Source organism: Engystomops pustulosus, chromosome 2, assembly GCF_040894005.1.
Source record: "Engystomops pustulosus chromosome 2, aEngPut4.maternal, whole genome shotgun sequence".
NCBI classification, from domain to species: domain Eukaryota; kingdom Metazoa; phylum Chordata; class Amphibia; order Anura; family Leptodactylidae; genus Engystomops; species Engystomops pustulosus.
Genome location: NC_092412.1, coordinates 43,248,568 through 43,262,505, shown reverse-complemented (window position 1 = coordinate 43,262,505; position 13,938 = coordinate 43,248,568). Strand labels below are relative to the sequence as shown.

General features: G+C 39.8%; 1 protein-coding gene across 5 annotated transcripts in view; it reads right to left on the bottom strand.

Moving 5' to 3' along the window:
• FRY (FRY microtubule binding protein) overlaps nt 1-13,938 on the bottom strand; it is a 244,568-nt gene that overhangs the window by 143,413 nt on the left and 87,217 nt on the right. For 2 of the 5 annotated variants that reach the window (XM_072134382.1, XM_072134384.1), the window contains exon 1: nt 8,211-8,846. The exons of the other annotated variants lie outside the window; for them this stretch is intronic. In XM_072134382.1, the coding sequence (XP_071990483.1) occupies nt 8,211-8,280 (70 nt within the window). In that variant the 5' untranslated portion in view covers nt 8,281-8,846. Of the gene's footprint in view, nt 1-8,210; nt 8,847-13,938 lie in introns of those variants that run through there. 5 annotated transcript variants of the gene reach the window in all.

The window sequence follows — 13,938 nt, the reverse complement described above, 5'->3', positions numbered from 1 at the left end:
CCTGAGCGGGGAAGTGACAGATGCAGGAAATCGGGCGCACGATCATTGTGAATGGCGGCACAGTGCATTGACACTTTGGGTGAACTCCATCAGTTGGGTAAGTAAATGTGCCCCATTGTGTAACCTTTACAAGGGGAAATCGTCATGAGGATGTAGGGCCACAAGCTGTCACCAACCCAATGTACCACGACTATGGGACCTCAATTATGCCAAGAAGGAACAGGCCATTGTGACTCCTCCGCTTCCATGGTCATTTAACATTAAAAGTTCTGCCATACAGAACATTGTTTGAACCTAACAATTTTGTAGGGACTGGCTTGTGCCCTTATGGAGGTCCCATTCTCTCCAAACAGTTAATTGGAGAAGACCCCGGCATGCTGCAGCCTACTTCTTTTAGCGAGATAATATCTAGTAGACCAGACATTTTGGCAATGGCTCACTCCTCGATCAACATTTTAGAATAGGTAACCGTATATCTGGTCATTATATCACTTATATTCTACATTTATTGACAGTTTTCTTTTCTGCAGGATCCATTTAATACTTCTTTTTCTCTCTAACTTACATATAGAAATATTAGCAGCACAGAGGACATTATACAGCAATACTCTTCAGTTTAGTTGTGAAAATGACACATACTACAAGAAGCAGAAACTTTCTTTGCATACCTGCTCCTCAGCACCTGCCTTCTCCATAGACAGATACAGAAGCAGCAGCAGCAAAGAGGACCTTATTCAGCTGTACTATTCCGTATAGTTGTGAATACAACTTACTACAAGCAGCAGCATCTCAGCATAACATCCTAAGAATTGCCCTTTCTATAGATTCTTCAGTTTGCAGCTGGAACCTGATCCTTTAGTGTATCTACAAAGTTTCATCTTTGAAGACCTACTTCCGAACTTTTCTTCAGTCAAAATGTAGAAGCCAATCATGTATTATGATGAATGACTAAAGCTGTAGAAGAACTGTATCCTTTATAAAGCTGTACATAACCAAAACTATGCAGGGGAAGGAGAGAAGGTCGTCTTAGTACAGTGTCTTAAATGCACAGCAAACTTCATCAAACAAATCCAAAGTGTTTTCCTAAAGTCAATGTTATTGAGCAAACACGGGCTTGTTTATCCATCACTGTCCTGCAGGGACTTCACATAAGAACGTCAAACATTCTAAACATTCTAGGTTGGAAGTGCGAACTCTATCTCTGGAACACGGCTATCTCAGCATTCCAGATCTGTATGAGAGATCACAGAGACCCAGACAGAAAATTGGCACCTAAGAGATGTAGATGTGCTGGACTACTCCAACTAATCCTTTAAAATAAAGATGTCTCTATCAACTATCCCTACATCTGACAGGTTGTGGGGGTCTTCTATCCTGTAGCCAAGGGAGGAAGCCAGGAACCACAAGGATATCCTCCTGAGATGTACTAACCACTACAGGCTTTGGCTTTTGTAGATCACCTACGTCTCCCCTTATGCATAGGTAGAAGACAATATATGGTCCCCTTTTGCACTATAAAACATGGGGCACTTAATGTATACATACACATAAGCTAGAAATATTGATAACCTATCCATAGAATATGTATCCTCAGTATCAGATTGGTGGAAGTCCAGGAAAATGGAAAATGAAGCAATAAGCTCTGTTCTCTCTGTAGTGGTCAGATCAGGTTACTGCAGATCAGCTCCCATTTATTTGATAGGATCCAAGCTTCATTACCGCGATACAGAGAATGGAGCGGTCTTCATCTTGTTCTGTGGGGAGTGTTCAACCTCCACCATTCTGAAAACCAGTCTTGAGCAGACCCGAACCGCAAACAGTTAGAAGTTCGGGTTTGGCTCAAGCCCCCTGCTAATAACACCCCCGATTATGCCGCCGCATTGCGAAGGATTGTTGCTCTACGATGTATCATAGTATATAAGGCTGGAAAAAGACACAATTCCATCAAGTCCAACCTTTAAGAATTAACCAAATGTTTCCTCATAACCAGTAATATTTTTGCTCTCCAGAAAGTCATCCATGTCTCTCCTGAACATGTACATAGAGTCCGCCATAACAACCTCCTGCGGCAGAGAGTCCCATAGTCTCACTGCTCTTACAGTAAAGAACCTTTGTCAATGGGGATGGTAGAATCGCCTCTCCTCTAAGTGACAATCCTCCTTCCAAAAATGGTGGCACCCATGCACTGCAGGGATCTAAAAGCCACCAGCAGTGATTGTGGGTGTTACTGGGGAGGTCCCGCGTGTGCTCAACACTATTGAAAACCTATTTTTTGGATACGTGATCAAAATTTATAACTCAAATACCCATTTAATAGAAGGTATGAAAAGGCACAACTTGAAGGCTACGAACCCAATGCAAACGCTCACAGGCCATTTATAATATTGGTGTCCTATTAAAAGAGGAGAATTGCAACTGCTACCTCTGCACCCCTGCAGCTTTGCCCCAATAATGCAAGTGCAGTTTACCCAACACTTGATCCCACTATACAATACCTATAATCCAGATGTTGATACATCTGGATATACATATAGCCATCAGATACACTTCTGCTACATGAATAATGCTGAATAAAAAGTTATCAATAATTACAATAGCAATGAAAAATATATAATATGATTTCACATATTATTAATATTATGAATAATAGAATGCCTGTGGCTTCCAGGCCGGGCAGGATGCAGGGGCACATTATGTGACAGAATTGTTCATGGAATTTATGGAATTTTAAAGATACAAAATAAACACATGTTGTCGGCATTTTACATATCCTTCCACCCCACAGCTGTAAAACTTTCCATAGAATGGACAAACCAGAACCAAGCTTCATTTAACACACTTATCTGTGCATCAAAGCACTAGCATATAAGTAGCCATGATACATGTATGATTTAATGCATGTATGTGCTATGCTTCCATGATCTTATGTACATTGTGTATCTATTGCATTTCAAGTTAAAGGGGGGCTGCCCACAAACAAATCCCAATCCCTATCCAAAGTATAGTATTCGCTGGGGTGCCAAATGCTTGGATCCTAAATGGAAAAACAGCGCCTTTATTTTCTATAGGACTACTGTATAGAGCCGCTTCATTCAAGATAGAAGGACAAGCGATCCCCTCTGCCCCACTCCTTCATACGGTTTCATATGACTATATTATTACTCTGTAATGTCTTATTTTGTCTGTATATGTACCTATGATTTGTGCAGCTCTGCAGTATATGATGGTGCTGCAAAAATAATGATTTATTTAGCTCTATAAATTATATAATGACTGATCTGACAAGCTCTGTGCAGCGCTGCGTAACCTGTGTGTGCTATATAAATAACGGTTTTATTATAAAGGAATTATTATATTTAATTCTGTACCAATGTGTGGTAAGGATTCCATAATATCATGAAAAGATCATTCTATGATGCAATTTATATTTGGTTCTATGAAGTCATATCCATAGGATTCTAGAACATGATGGAGGAGTATGATGATGTCATAGACGTGATTCTATCACATTATATAAGAGTCAATGCTGTCATATATATAGGATTCTAGAACAAGATGTAGGAGTATGATGATGTTAAAGACGTGATTCTATTACATTATGTAAGAGTCAATGCTGTCATATACATATGATTCTAGAACATGATGTAGGAGTATGATGATGTCATAGACATGTGATTCTATTACATTATGTAAGAGTCAATGCTGTCATATACATATGATTCTAGAACATGATGTAGGAGTATGATGATGTCATAGACATGTGATTCTATTACATTATGTAAGAGTCAATGCTGTCATATACATATGATTCTAGAACATGATGTAGGAGTATGATGATGTTAAAGACGTGATTCTATTACATTATGTAAGAGTCAATACTGTCATATACATATGATTCTATACCACAATGTATGATTCCATGGTGTCCTGTGGGTATGGTTCTGACGTCATATACATTTGATTCTATATCATGATGTCCGAGTCAATGATGTCATATGCAGATGATTCTTTAACGTTGTGTATGATTCTATGATGTCATGTAGGTATGACTCTATGAGGTTATATACATATAGGAGTCTATATCAGGAAGTATGACTCTGCTGTCATATGCATATGATTGTATATCATGAAGTATAAGTCTATGAGGTCAAATATTTTAGATTTTATAACAATGATACATGTGTAGATAACGTCATATGATTCTCTGATGTGTATGTATGGTTTTATGATGTCATATACATACGGTAATCTGATGTATTATTCTATGATTTTATATATGGCCATGTTTGAATTTATGAATGATTCTACAAAGTCACATATATAACAGTCTAGAATATAATGTATATATGATACAATTCAAACACTTCGAGTGTACAAATAGCCCTAGCAGGCTATGATGAAGGGTGTTTGTATGCTCAGAACGCGCAAGAACTGCTGGATATATCATTTTAAACTACAATAATAAAGAAGAGGTCTTTCTGCGATCTTATAACAGTTCCCAATGAAACCAGATGATGACGGGAGGGGAGGAGGGGTATGACACTGCTGGGACCACCGCGCTTCACTAGGTAGGGACATTCAAATTAAGCAGATTTTAGTTCCCCACTGCCATCAGGGGACACCCACTATTATTGGCGATTTGCAGACCTCTATTAGACTCTGGGCACCTTCCCCTTCCATGAATAGAAGTATCTGGGCCTGAGGAATCCCCTTGATACTTATTAGCTCCTTCTGCATTGTAATCGAGGCAGACACTTAACCCTGAACTTGAATGAACATTTCAGTCAGTCCTATGAGCGAGCGAGTTTATAGATGGAGCCGCCGCCGATTATAGCACAAAGGCGCCAAAACATATTCATGGTAAATCAACTGGATCCACTCTGCAGGCGCATCTCTATCCAGGAAGGAATGCGGAGAAGTTTTATTTGCATACTTCAAATAATATAACAGACATAAGAAGAAAAAATTCTAAACTCTTACATTTTCTGTGTGTTATAGGGATTAACCACTTCTGTCCAGGGACCAGAGATAACAAAAAATCTGTCTTTAAACTCTAGACTTGCCCAAAACGGTTATAGACGGGCTATAGTGAAGCACTTTAACATAGTAAATCCAATGCTAAAGGGAATCCATCAGCAGTTTTGGCCATGTAACAGTGTCCATCAGAAGCTACATTTCCAGATGTATTTAGTCAAAAATGGATTTATGACCCAGGATTGAAGCTTAAGGAAATGCACTGGGAATGAGTCAGACTCCTAACACTGCTGTGCTCCTGTGCCCAGGACTGATCCACAATCCCTACCCTATGAGTAAAAGCTTCAGTAGGTGTCTCATTAAATACCACACTCAGAGAAAAAAGGCTGTGAAGTCGCTGAGTGCAGAGAGCACAGCAGTGTGAGTGACCTTGGACAAGCTGGAAAATAAATTCATTTTTCACTGTCCTACTTCGACTTCAACAATTTCCACAAACGTGTGATGAAACAGCTCTGCAAGCTTGTGACCTTAGGATCTCATGCAATTTTGGAAGGTCAGAACTTTAGAAAGATTCCTATTGAGCACAAGATGATAAGAAATAACATATCAGTTGCAGGAATGCATGTTACATGATTAAGATGCAATATTACAACACTTATCCAATCAGAGATAACATGAAGCTGCTGCCCCCCAATGCAAACTTTCAAACACTAATCAAGACACCCCCCATCCAACAAGTACAAGGTGTCACGTATAACAACCGGCCACCAGGTCCAGGATACACCTGCTACCTCTGCACCCCCTAACAGCAGCACCTCCATGCCCCAAGAACACCAAGGTAAATAGACTTTATGGGGCTCATTTACTAAGGGTCCCGCTGCTCATTTTCGTCGGACTGTGCACCTTTTTTGGGGATTACACTGCTTGCACAGGTATTTAACACGATCGGATTGTGGTGCGGCTGCGCTGACTTCCATGCAACACAATTTAGGGGGCGTGCTGTCGGACGATCCGACTGATTCGAAGTGCAGGGCTTAACTTTCAAATTGTGTCACAAGACATGCACTTACATGCACCAGGAAGAAGAAGGTGAACTCTTTCAGACCTCAGCGGGGAAGCGACACATGCAGGATATCGGGTGCACAATCTTAGTGAATTGCGGCACAGTGCATTATAGACAGACAATGCACTTTTGGTGAACTACAGCTGGAAAGTAAGTACCGTAAATGTGCCTATGTGTTAATAGTATCTGAACATGACAAGTATTTTTTTTTTTTATTTGACATGCAAAGCAAATATAATACGTCTAAGGGGAAAGGTGTTACTAGACCGAAGAAAACTGAACTAGAAACCGGACCCGAAAAAATTTGGAAGTTATTCTTCATATGTTGAAACCAGAACAATGTCACGTCCATCTCTCTGTCCAGGGTCAAAGTTATCCATTATGTACCAGAGATCTTTACCCATCAGCGACCCTATAGCAAACAACGGGTGCTCCTCAAGGACAGGGATGTGTTACAGCATATACATCAGGATGGAGCTCTATGTTGTATGATATTTATAACTCTACGTTGTGTGACATTATAGCTCTATGACTGTTGTATGATATTATAACACTATGTCGAGGACATTCTACCTCTATGTTGTATGACATTGTAGCTCTACGTTGTATTAGAAGCCTTGGTAATACCACCATTAGTCATCCCCAGTATACTTCATACCCTCTATTATGTTTATACTACTATTAGAGAAGACTTTGTATCAGAGCTTCTAGGAGAATCCTCTCCTGTTCAGGGTTCATTTCCTCGGTAGTTCCAAATATTAATTGTGTTATTGAATTACCGTATTCCGTACAAGAAAGTAAAAGAGCAAGATAAACAACCCACTACATAGTAAATGTCACTACATAAGACATGTATGCTGTTATCCTGCTTCTATGCACAGTCTATCACTATGATGTCTTCCCGCTGCTAGTAATTGGCCGCATTTGTTTTTGAAGTTCGCAGCAGGTGTTCTGCTACAATGTTTTCCTTTTTTTTTTTACCAGCATCAATCTGGATATATTATTTGGGATTTTTACAAGTGAGCATAATACAGGGAAGCTTCCACCCCTTGGCCTTGCGCAGGACTATTAAATATTTCTGGGCTTTATAATAAAAGTGTTCAGTAACTGCACCACACCCAAGCATTTTTAATAAGTTGACACAATGCTAAAAATAACTTTGCATGAATTATCACACACCACCTCCCTTCCAGTAACAATGTATAGCATGACAGATAGTATACAGTGTAAACAAATCCACAAATCACAATAAAACATATTCACATTATATATATAAATAAATATATACACATTATATATACACACACAATGTATCACTGTTATTTACATACATATATACATACACACACATATATATAGATATATATATATATATTCATACATACAATGTATCACTGTTGTTTACATACATATATATATACATATATATATATATACATATATATATATATATATATATATATATATATATATATATATACACACACACACGTATAGATATATATATATATAACACATACAATGTATCACTGTTGTTTACATATATATATATATATATTACACATACATATATATATATATATATATATATATATATATATATACACACACACACACACACATGCATTGTATGTATGAATATATATATATATATATCACTGTTTACACACACACACACTATATATATATATATATATATATATATATATACACACACATACACACATATACATACACACACATTATATATCTATATATATATATATATATATATATATATATATCTACACACACACATATATATATATAAAAACACATACAATGTATCACTGTTGTTTACATATATATACACTCACATATATATATATATATATATATATATATATATATATATATATATATATGCACACATACAATGTATCACTGTTGTTTACATAGATATACACAGACACACACATATATATATTATTCATACATACAATATACACATACAATGTATCACTGTTGTTTACATAACCCGCTATGTGCATCCTTGTCCTATAGGCTGCCTTCATCTCCCCAGCCTGACACAGCAGATTGAGTCACCCAGTGCCTATATACATTCTGCTACCCAGTATACAGTACAATTCACAGGGGGACATCTCCTAAAAGGCTTCATCCACAAGATACTTACTATTACTCCAGGATTTCAGCAAATACTTGATACTGATCTCAAAGAAGCCTGAGTCCTGCTGGCTGGCCATGTCTTCTGTATGCTGCACCTCCTCCTAGCAGGTACAGTTATGTGAGGAGGTGACTGACACCAAACTAGAGGTCAGCAGAGGAAATGAAGTCTGCAGATGGGTTTCACCTCTTCCTGCTAGGTAGAGCCCTCATTAATAAGCCATGAGATGCTTCTTCCAGTGTGCTCCTCCTTCACCCTGTGATGCTGCTTCTCCTTCACTGCAGCCTGTTTGTAGCTGATGATGATGATGGTGGTGAAGCTGGCACTGCAGGGTACACAGGGGGTGACACCTTTTGTTCCATGTATGCAGCTCAGTCTACATCCACATTGCTGAGAATGGCTCCTGCAGCCTGTAAATCCTATTGAGCTGAGGGGCTGGCAGGCAGATAGGCTGCACCTCCTCCAGGAGACACAGGGAGCCTGTCTGCAGGGATATCACACATCCACTGCTGCTCCAGTGTCTGTGATTGCAAGCTCTGCAGCCCAGGGTGCCCCTGCTGCCACCCTGCCTTCCCCACACTGCATCATGCTGCGGTAGCTGCACCCATAGACCTGCTGCCAGTGACGTCCATACAAAGCATTCAGCACAGTCGCAGAAGGGGAGCACTTGGCTTTGTGCTCTCATTTGCCAGCTACTGTAAACACATTACATGTTCCAGGGGCTGATAAGCCATCCTTCCCACCTTATATTACATACTCTCTTCATTCCCTGACTCACTGCTATGTCTACATGTCTCATAGTCATCCATCAGAACAAGCCCTGGATTCATTCCACACTGGATACAGTAGCAATGTAAATACGTAGACTGATAGGGAACCATTCACACCTAGCACTTGTTATGACTATATGATGGATATGGAGGCATTAGGTGTAATATCAATATTATAATTAATCTTATTGCAATGTAATAGGTTCATAGGAGGGCTCTTTCACATTGGTGTTGGTGCTCAGCTTCAGTTGCGTTTTATCTTCGTGTCCGCAAAAAAAAAAAAAAAACGAAAGCTTTGACTTGAAAGCACCACACCTGGTTTTTCAGCCTCATCAGTGAGAAATTAAAAAAACCAAACATATTTCATCAGTTTATATTTTTTGCGGACCCACGGACGTCCGTGAAAAAAAAATAAGATGTTTCATAATTTTTTTCCACAGTGAAAATACAAGCCAATGGGAAAACATGGGCACCGTCCGGAGAGATGGCAGCGTGGGAAGGACCGCGGAGGTGAGTATATGTTTATTTTTTTAAGCAGCCCCCTCACGGCCACCAATGTTTTTTTTAACAGTCTAGGACAAGTCCTATTTATATGGCCTTAACGGTGGCCGTGAACTGACGGGAGAAATTGCGGCAAGATCACGACTACGATAGAAGTCTATGGCACCAGGTCACAGTGGGCTCACAAGGGGGTATTTATTATCAACGGAATCTTTTTTCCCCAATTATTCTGACTCTTGCACCTTATCTATGAAGTGTCGGTGGCACTATTGGTGATTTTACTATTTTGGGTGCAAAATTTTCTAAATTTGGGTACACTTTTCTAGCACCTCTATTTTTCTGACTTGTTTTGTGGCATAATTTGTGGCACAAAAAAAGAGAACAGTAAAAGGCTGGTATAGGGAGTTCTATTTCACCTTTTGTCTGTGCGCCAAGTCATGAATCCCTTGCACCACAAACTTCACAAAAGTCACAGTGAAAATTATAGCACCCTGCCAGTGCCACTCTGCACCCAAATTAATAAATGCCCCCCACAGGGTCTCACTGCACCGTGACCGTGCGAGGTGGCCACACCACAAAATACATGTCTAATACAGGTCTATCTATATTTTGGCAGATTTGCAGAGCCAGTGAACCTCTTTCAATGGATAGGGGAGGGGTAAGGAGCGCTCACCCATGCCCTTCTCCAGCCGGCTGTATGATACGCCTGGGTTGTGACCCCAGCGAAGTATGCATTCGTCTGCATAAGGCGTCACCCATATGTCCATCGTGTTTATGGATGTATGGAAGACTGGCAAATGATGTAATTGGCTTCTTCCAATCACTTGATTTTGTGTTACCTTGAAATACGGACAGGAATAGGACCTGCTTTAAAAAAAAAAGTTGCTACACAGATATGCCGACACAGAATCTGTGAAAAATGGCAGTGTGCATGACAACAGTGAATAACATTGAAATGTGAGACCACTGTATAACATATACGGATGAGACACATTCGGATGAAACAGCATAGTGTGTAGCCTCGCGCTACGGATTATCCAAAACAAAATCCATACACAATCGGCTTGTTTCTGCAGCGGATACTGCTACGATTCGATTGTCACACTATGATTTGTGGCAATAAGTGACAGGTCACATTGTGTTTTCCCACATTGTGTGTATGGGATTGCCCAATCCCGTTTAACTTTACTCAACAGTGAGTGAGGTCATGTGACTCTCCAATCACGTGGAACCTTCTAGACAGCCATATTGATTTTGATTTAGAAAACTTTATAACATTCCAAAGATTCACAGCGTAACATAGGTCACCAAGTAATAGCCCCTAAGTACAACGGATATCATGGTGCACGGGGGCTGTAACAAACACACAATCATACTCATACACGAACATAAAAACAGCAAATAACAGGCATATTTTCAGGTTACTCCCAACATCAGGCAATGCGAGTTAAATATTCAGGCTGTCTCAGATATTTGCTTTAAACCGGCGACTAGAAACTTTTTCTAGGTCTAGACAGATCCCATTATTTTCAGGAATAACCAGTTTGAACTAAATCTGTCCAAAAAAACCAAAACAAAATTCTTGACTTTTTTTTAAAGTTATCGACAGAGATGGGTCTGTCGTTCCTATGACACCAAATGATGCGTACAAGTGCATCTTTGTAGAGTATTTAACACTATAGCCCCATTCACCTTTATGGTAGCAGTGTTAAAGGGGCTATCATATGGCTCTGTCCTTAAAGGGGTTATCTGGAGGCTGGAAATCAAGGAAGCTTTCTTCCATAAACAGCACCACGCCAGACCATGGTTTGTGCCGGTATTGCAACTCAGCTCTATTCATCTCTATGCAGCTGCAATACCGGCACAAACCATGGCCAGGTGTGGCGTTGTTTTTCGAATAAAGACCTGTTATTTTTCAGCCTCCAGACAACCCCTTTAAATGGTATGTGTCATGTGATGTTTTTAAACCACAATAACCCAATTTAAAGGATATTAGTGTCCTCCCACTAGGACAGGCTATTTAATCTTGGCACCTCAATCTTTTAGCTTTTGACTATGGGGGGGGGGGGGCATTTATTATGCCTTCTCCACCAGTTTTCTGTAGGGTAAGGCAAGTAAAAAGTACAAGTCTCTACCATTTTGTCAATTTCCGCCCCACTCCCTGTACTTCTATGCCCAAAATGGTGTCAATGCCCCTGTCGGCCATATTTACTAAAGACAGAAAACCGATGGAAGCTACAGGTGAATTCTTGACCAGGATGAGATTCATTCTGGCTTCAGCAGAGTACTTTTTTGGATTTACTAAGAGGCCGGAGCCCCTAATAAATCTGGCGTGTAGCATGCTGAAGAGAGGAAGATTAATGTTTAAAATGCCGGTCTTAAAAAATTCCCTCCTTTGTTCTAGCTATATTTTATCATGTTGCATCTACCTAAACTTTACCTACTCAGTAATAGGGCTGTGGAGTATCTAGGTAGGTAGTAGATGGAACATAGGTAGATAGATTAGGTAAACAGAATAGACTATTATGTTCAACAAACAGGTGATTGAATGGGTGCCAAAAGTCAGACCCCTACCAATCTTCATAGGATAAGTATAGGTCATCAATATCCTAATGGCAGAAAACCCCCTTAAAGGAATAAATAGTGTCCTAACTGATATATGTAGTCACTAACTTTTCAAAATGTTTTGCATAAAAATATACTTTAAAGAAAATCTACCACCAGAATCAGCCATTATAAACCAAAAACACTCACATATTGCAGTGTTCATCCTCAGATGGGATCTGTTCTTATTGTATAATTTTGTGCCCTCCTTTTTCTCAAGAAAAAGGTTTTTAAAAAATGCAAGTGAGGCTGAAGGGCTCCAGGGGTCGTCACCAGAGCATCTTTGGGCTCCGCCCAGCCAGAGAGGCAGCAACATCTGGTGGCTCTTGGCAATCCCTGCACATGCGCAGTAGTATCAGTATTGTGCAGTTGGCTCATCATTCTGGATGTAAACCCCAAAGTGGCTTCACTTTCAGAAGATACTGATACTACCGCACATGCATCAGCGCTGACATATACGAGAAACTTTGCAATATATTTTATTAGTGAAGTTCTACTTTCTCCACTTTGACTCTTATCACCCCCTTCTTCCTTCCTTTACAACGTTTCACTCAGAGGTGTCAGATTACATATAAAACTCTATGCAGAGGGGAGGGGGAGGAGTGAGTCACAGCAGCTAGATCTCCACCACCATGCAACTTTAGCAAAAGAGACTGCAAAGGAGAAAATTGCCTGAAAAAAAAAGAATACAGGTCACATAATAGCCAGAAATTGTGTGATACCTCGCAGACACTGGGATCTGCACTGTTTGGTGAAAAGGTGATGTACACTTTAAAGTCTATCATACACTTCCAATAAAAATACTTTTCCAAGGTGCCAAGCTATAAAATACAAAAAAAACATAAAAGACTAGTTAAGATCAAATTCTTTGATTTTCATCTCTTTTTTTTTTTTCAAAGCTGAAGAACTTTAAAAATAGAACCTGTAGATTATCATAAAACAACCAGAACATCAGATAAGAGACGCTTAACATAATAAAGCACGACTCCTCTTGATTTAAGAATCTCTGAAGATTACATGATGGTTGAACAAGTTCTAAGAATGTTGAGCGGCATTAAAGGCTTCAGACAGTGATTAGTGAAGTTAGCCGTCCAGGATGCTTCAGTACCCAGCACATCCCTCTGTACGAGAACATAGCACACCGGTCCGGTCCTGGTTGGCTGAGTAACATTTACTAAGATCTTGGGTAGTATAATATATGTAGAAGTGCATTCAACCATTACATGTTCTTCTTAAGGTCAGGATCATATTTCATTGACACCCGGCTTGTACTCCAAGGAATCCATGAATAACTGGCCATGTGATCTTCCTAATGATCACCCACCCATGGATTAGTATGTGGGGTCAACAGGCCGAGTAGTATAAAGATAGTAGTAGGTTGGGGTCAACAATCAAATCCCAGCCATGGTTTGTGATGCAAAGAACAGCACATTTTTTCCTGTTGTTTAAAGTATATATCCCATAGAATATGACAATCTTTAAATCCACGAAGATCCAAATGAGATTGCAACCTCATAACATAACAATGTACCCAAATTCCCTGACCAAGTTTCAGTGGCTTGTTGGTATCTCTCAAAGCCTCAACTTTAGGGCAGTGATGGCAAACCTCAACCGAAACCCACTTGTTTATCGCGAAGTGCCAACACAGAAATGTAAGCAGTACCTTATTGCTCCCTGTTTCACAACTTTTTATCAGCCTTCTGAGGACACCAACACAATTGAAAGGAAGAGGGCAAATTCAGACTTCCATTGTAGCTTCTCTCGAGGGTCTCTCTGTACAGGAAGAATTGTGGTTCCAGCAGAAGGACCTCCAAAGATAATCAACCCTGTCCACACCTTCTCTCATTTCCTGCAGGCTCCAT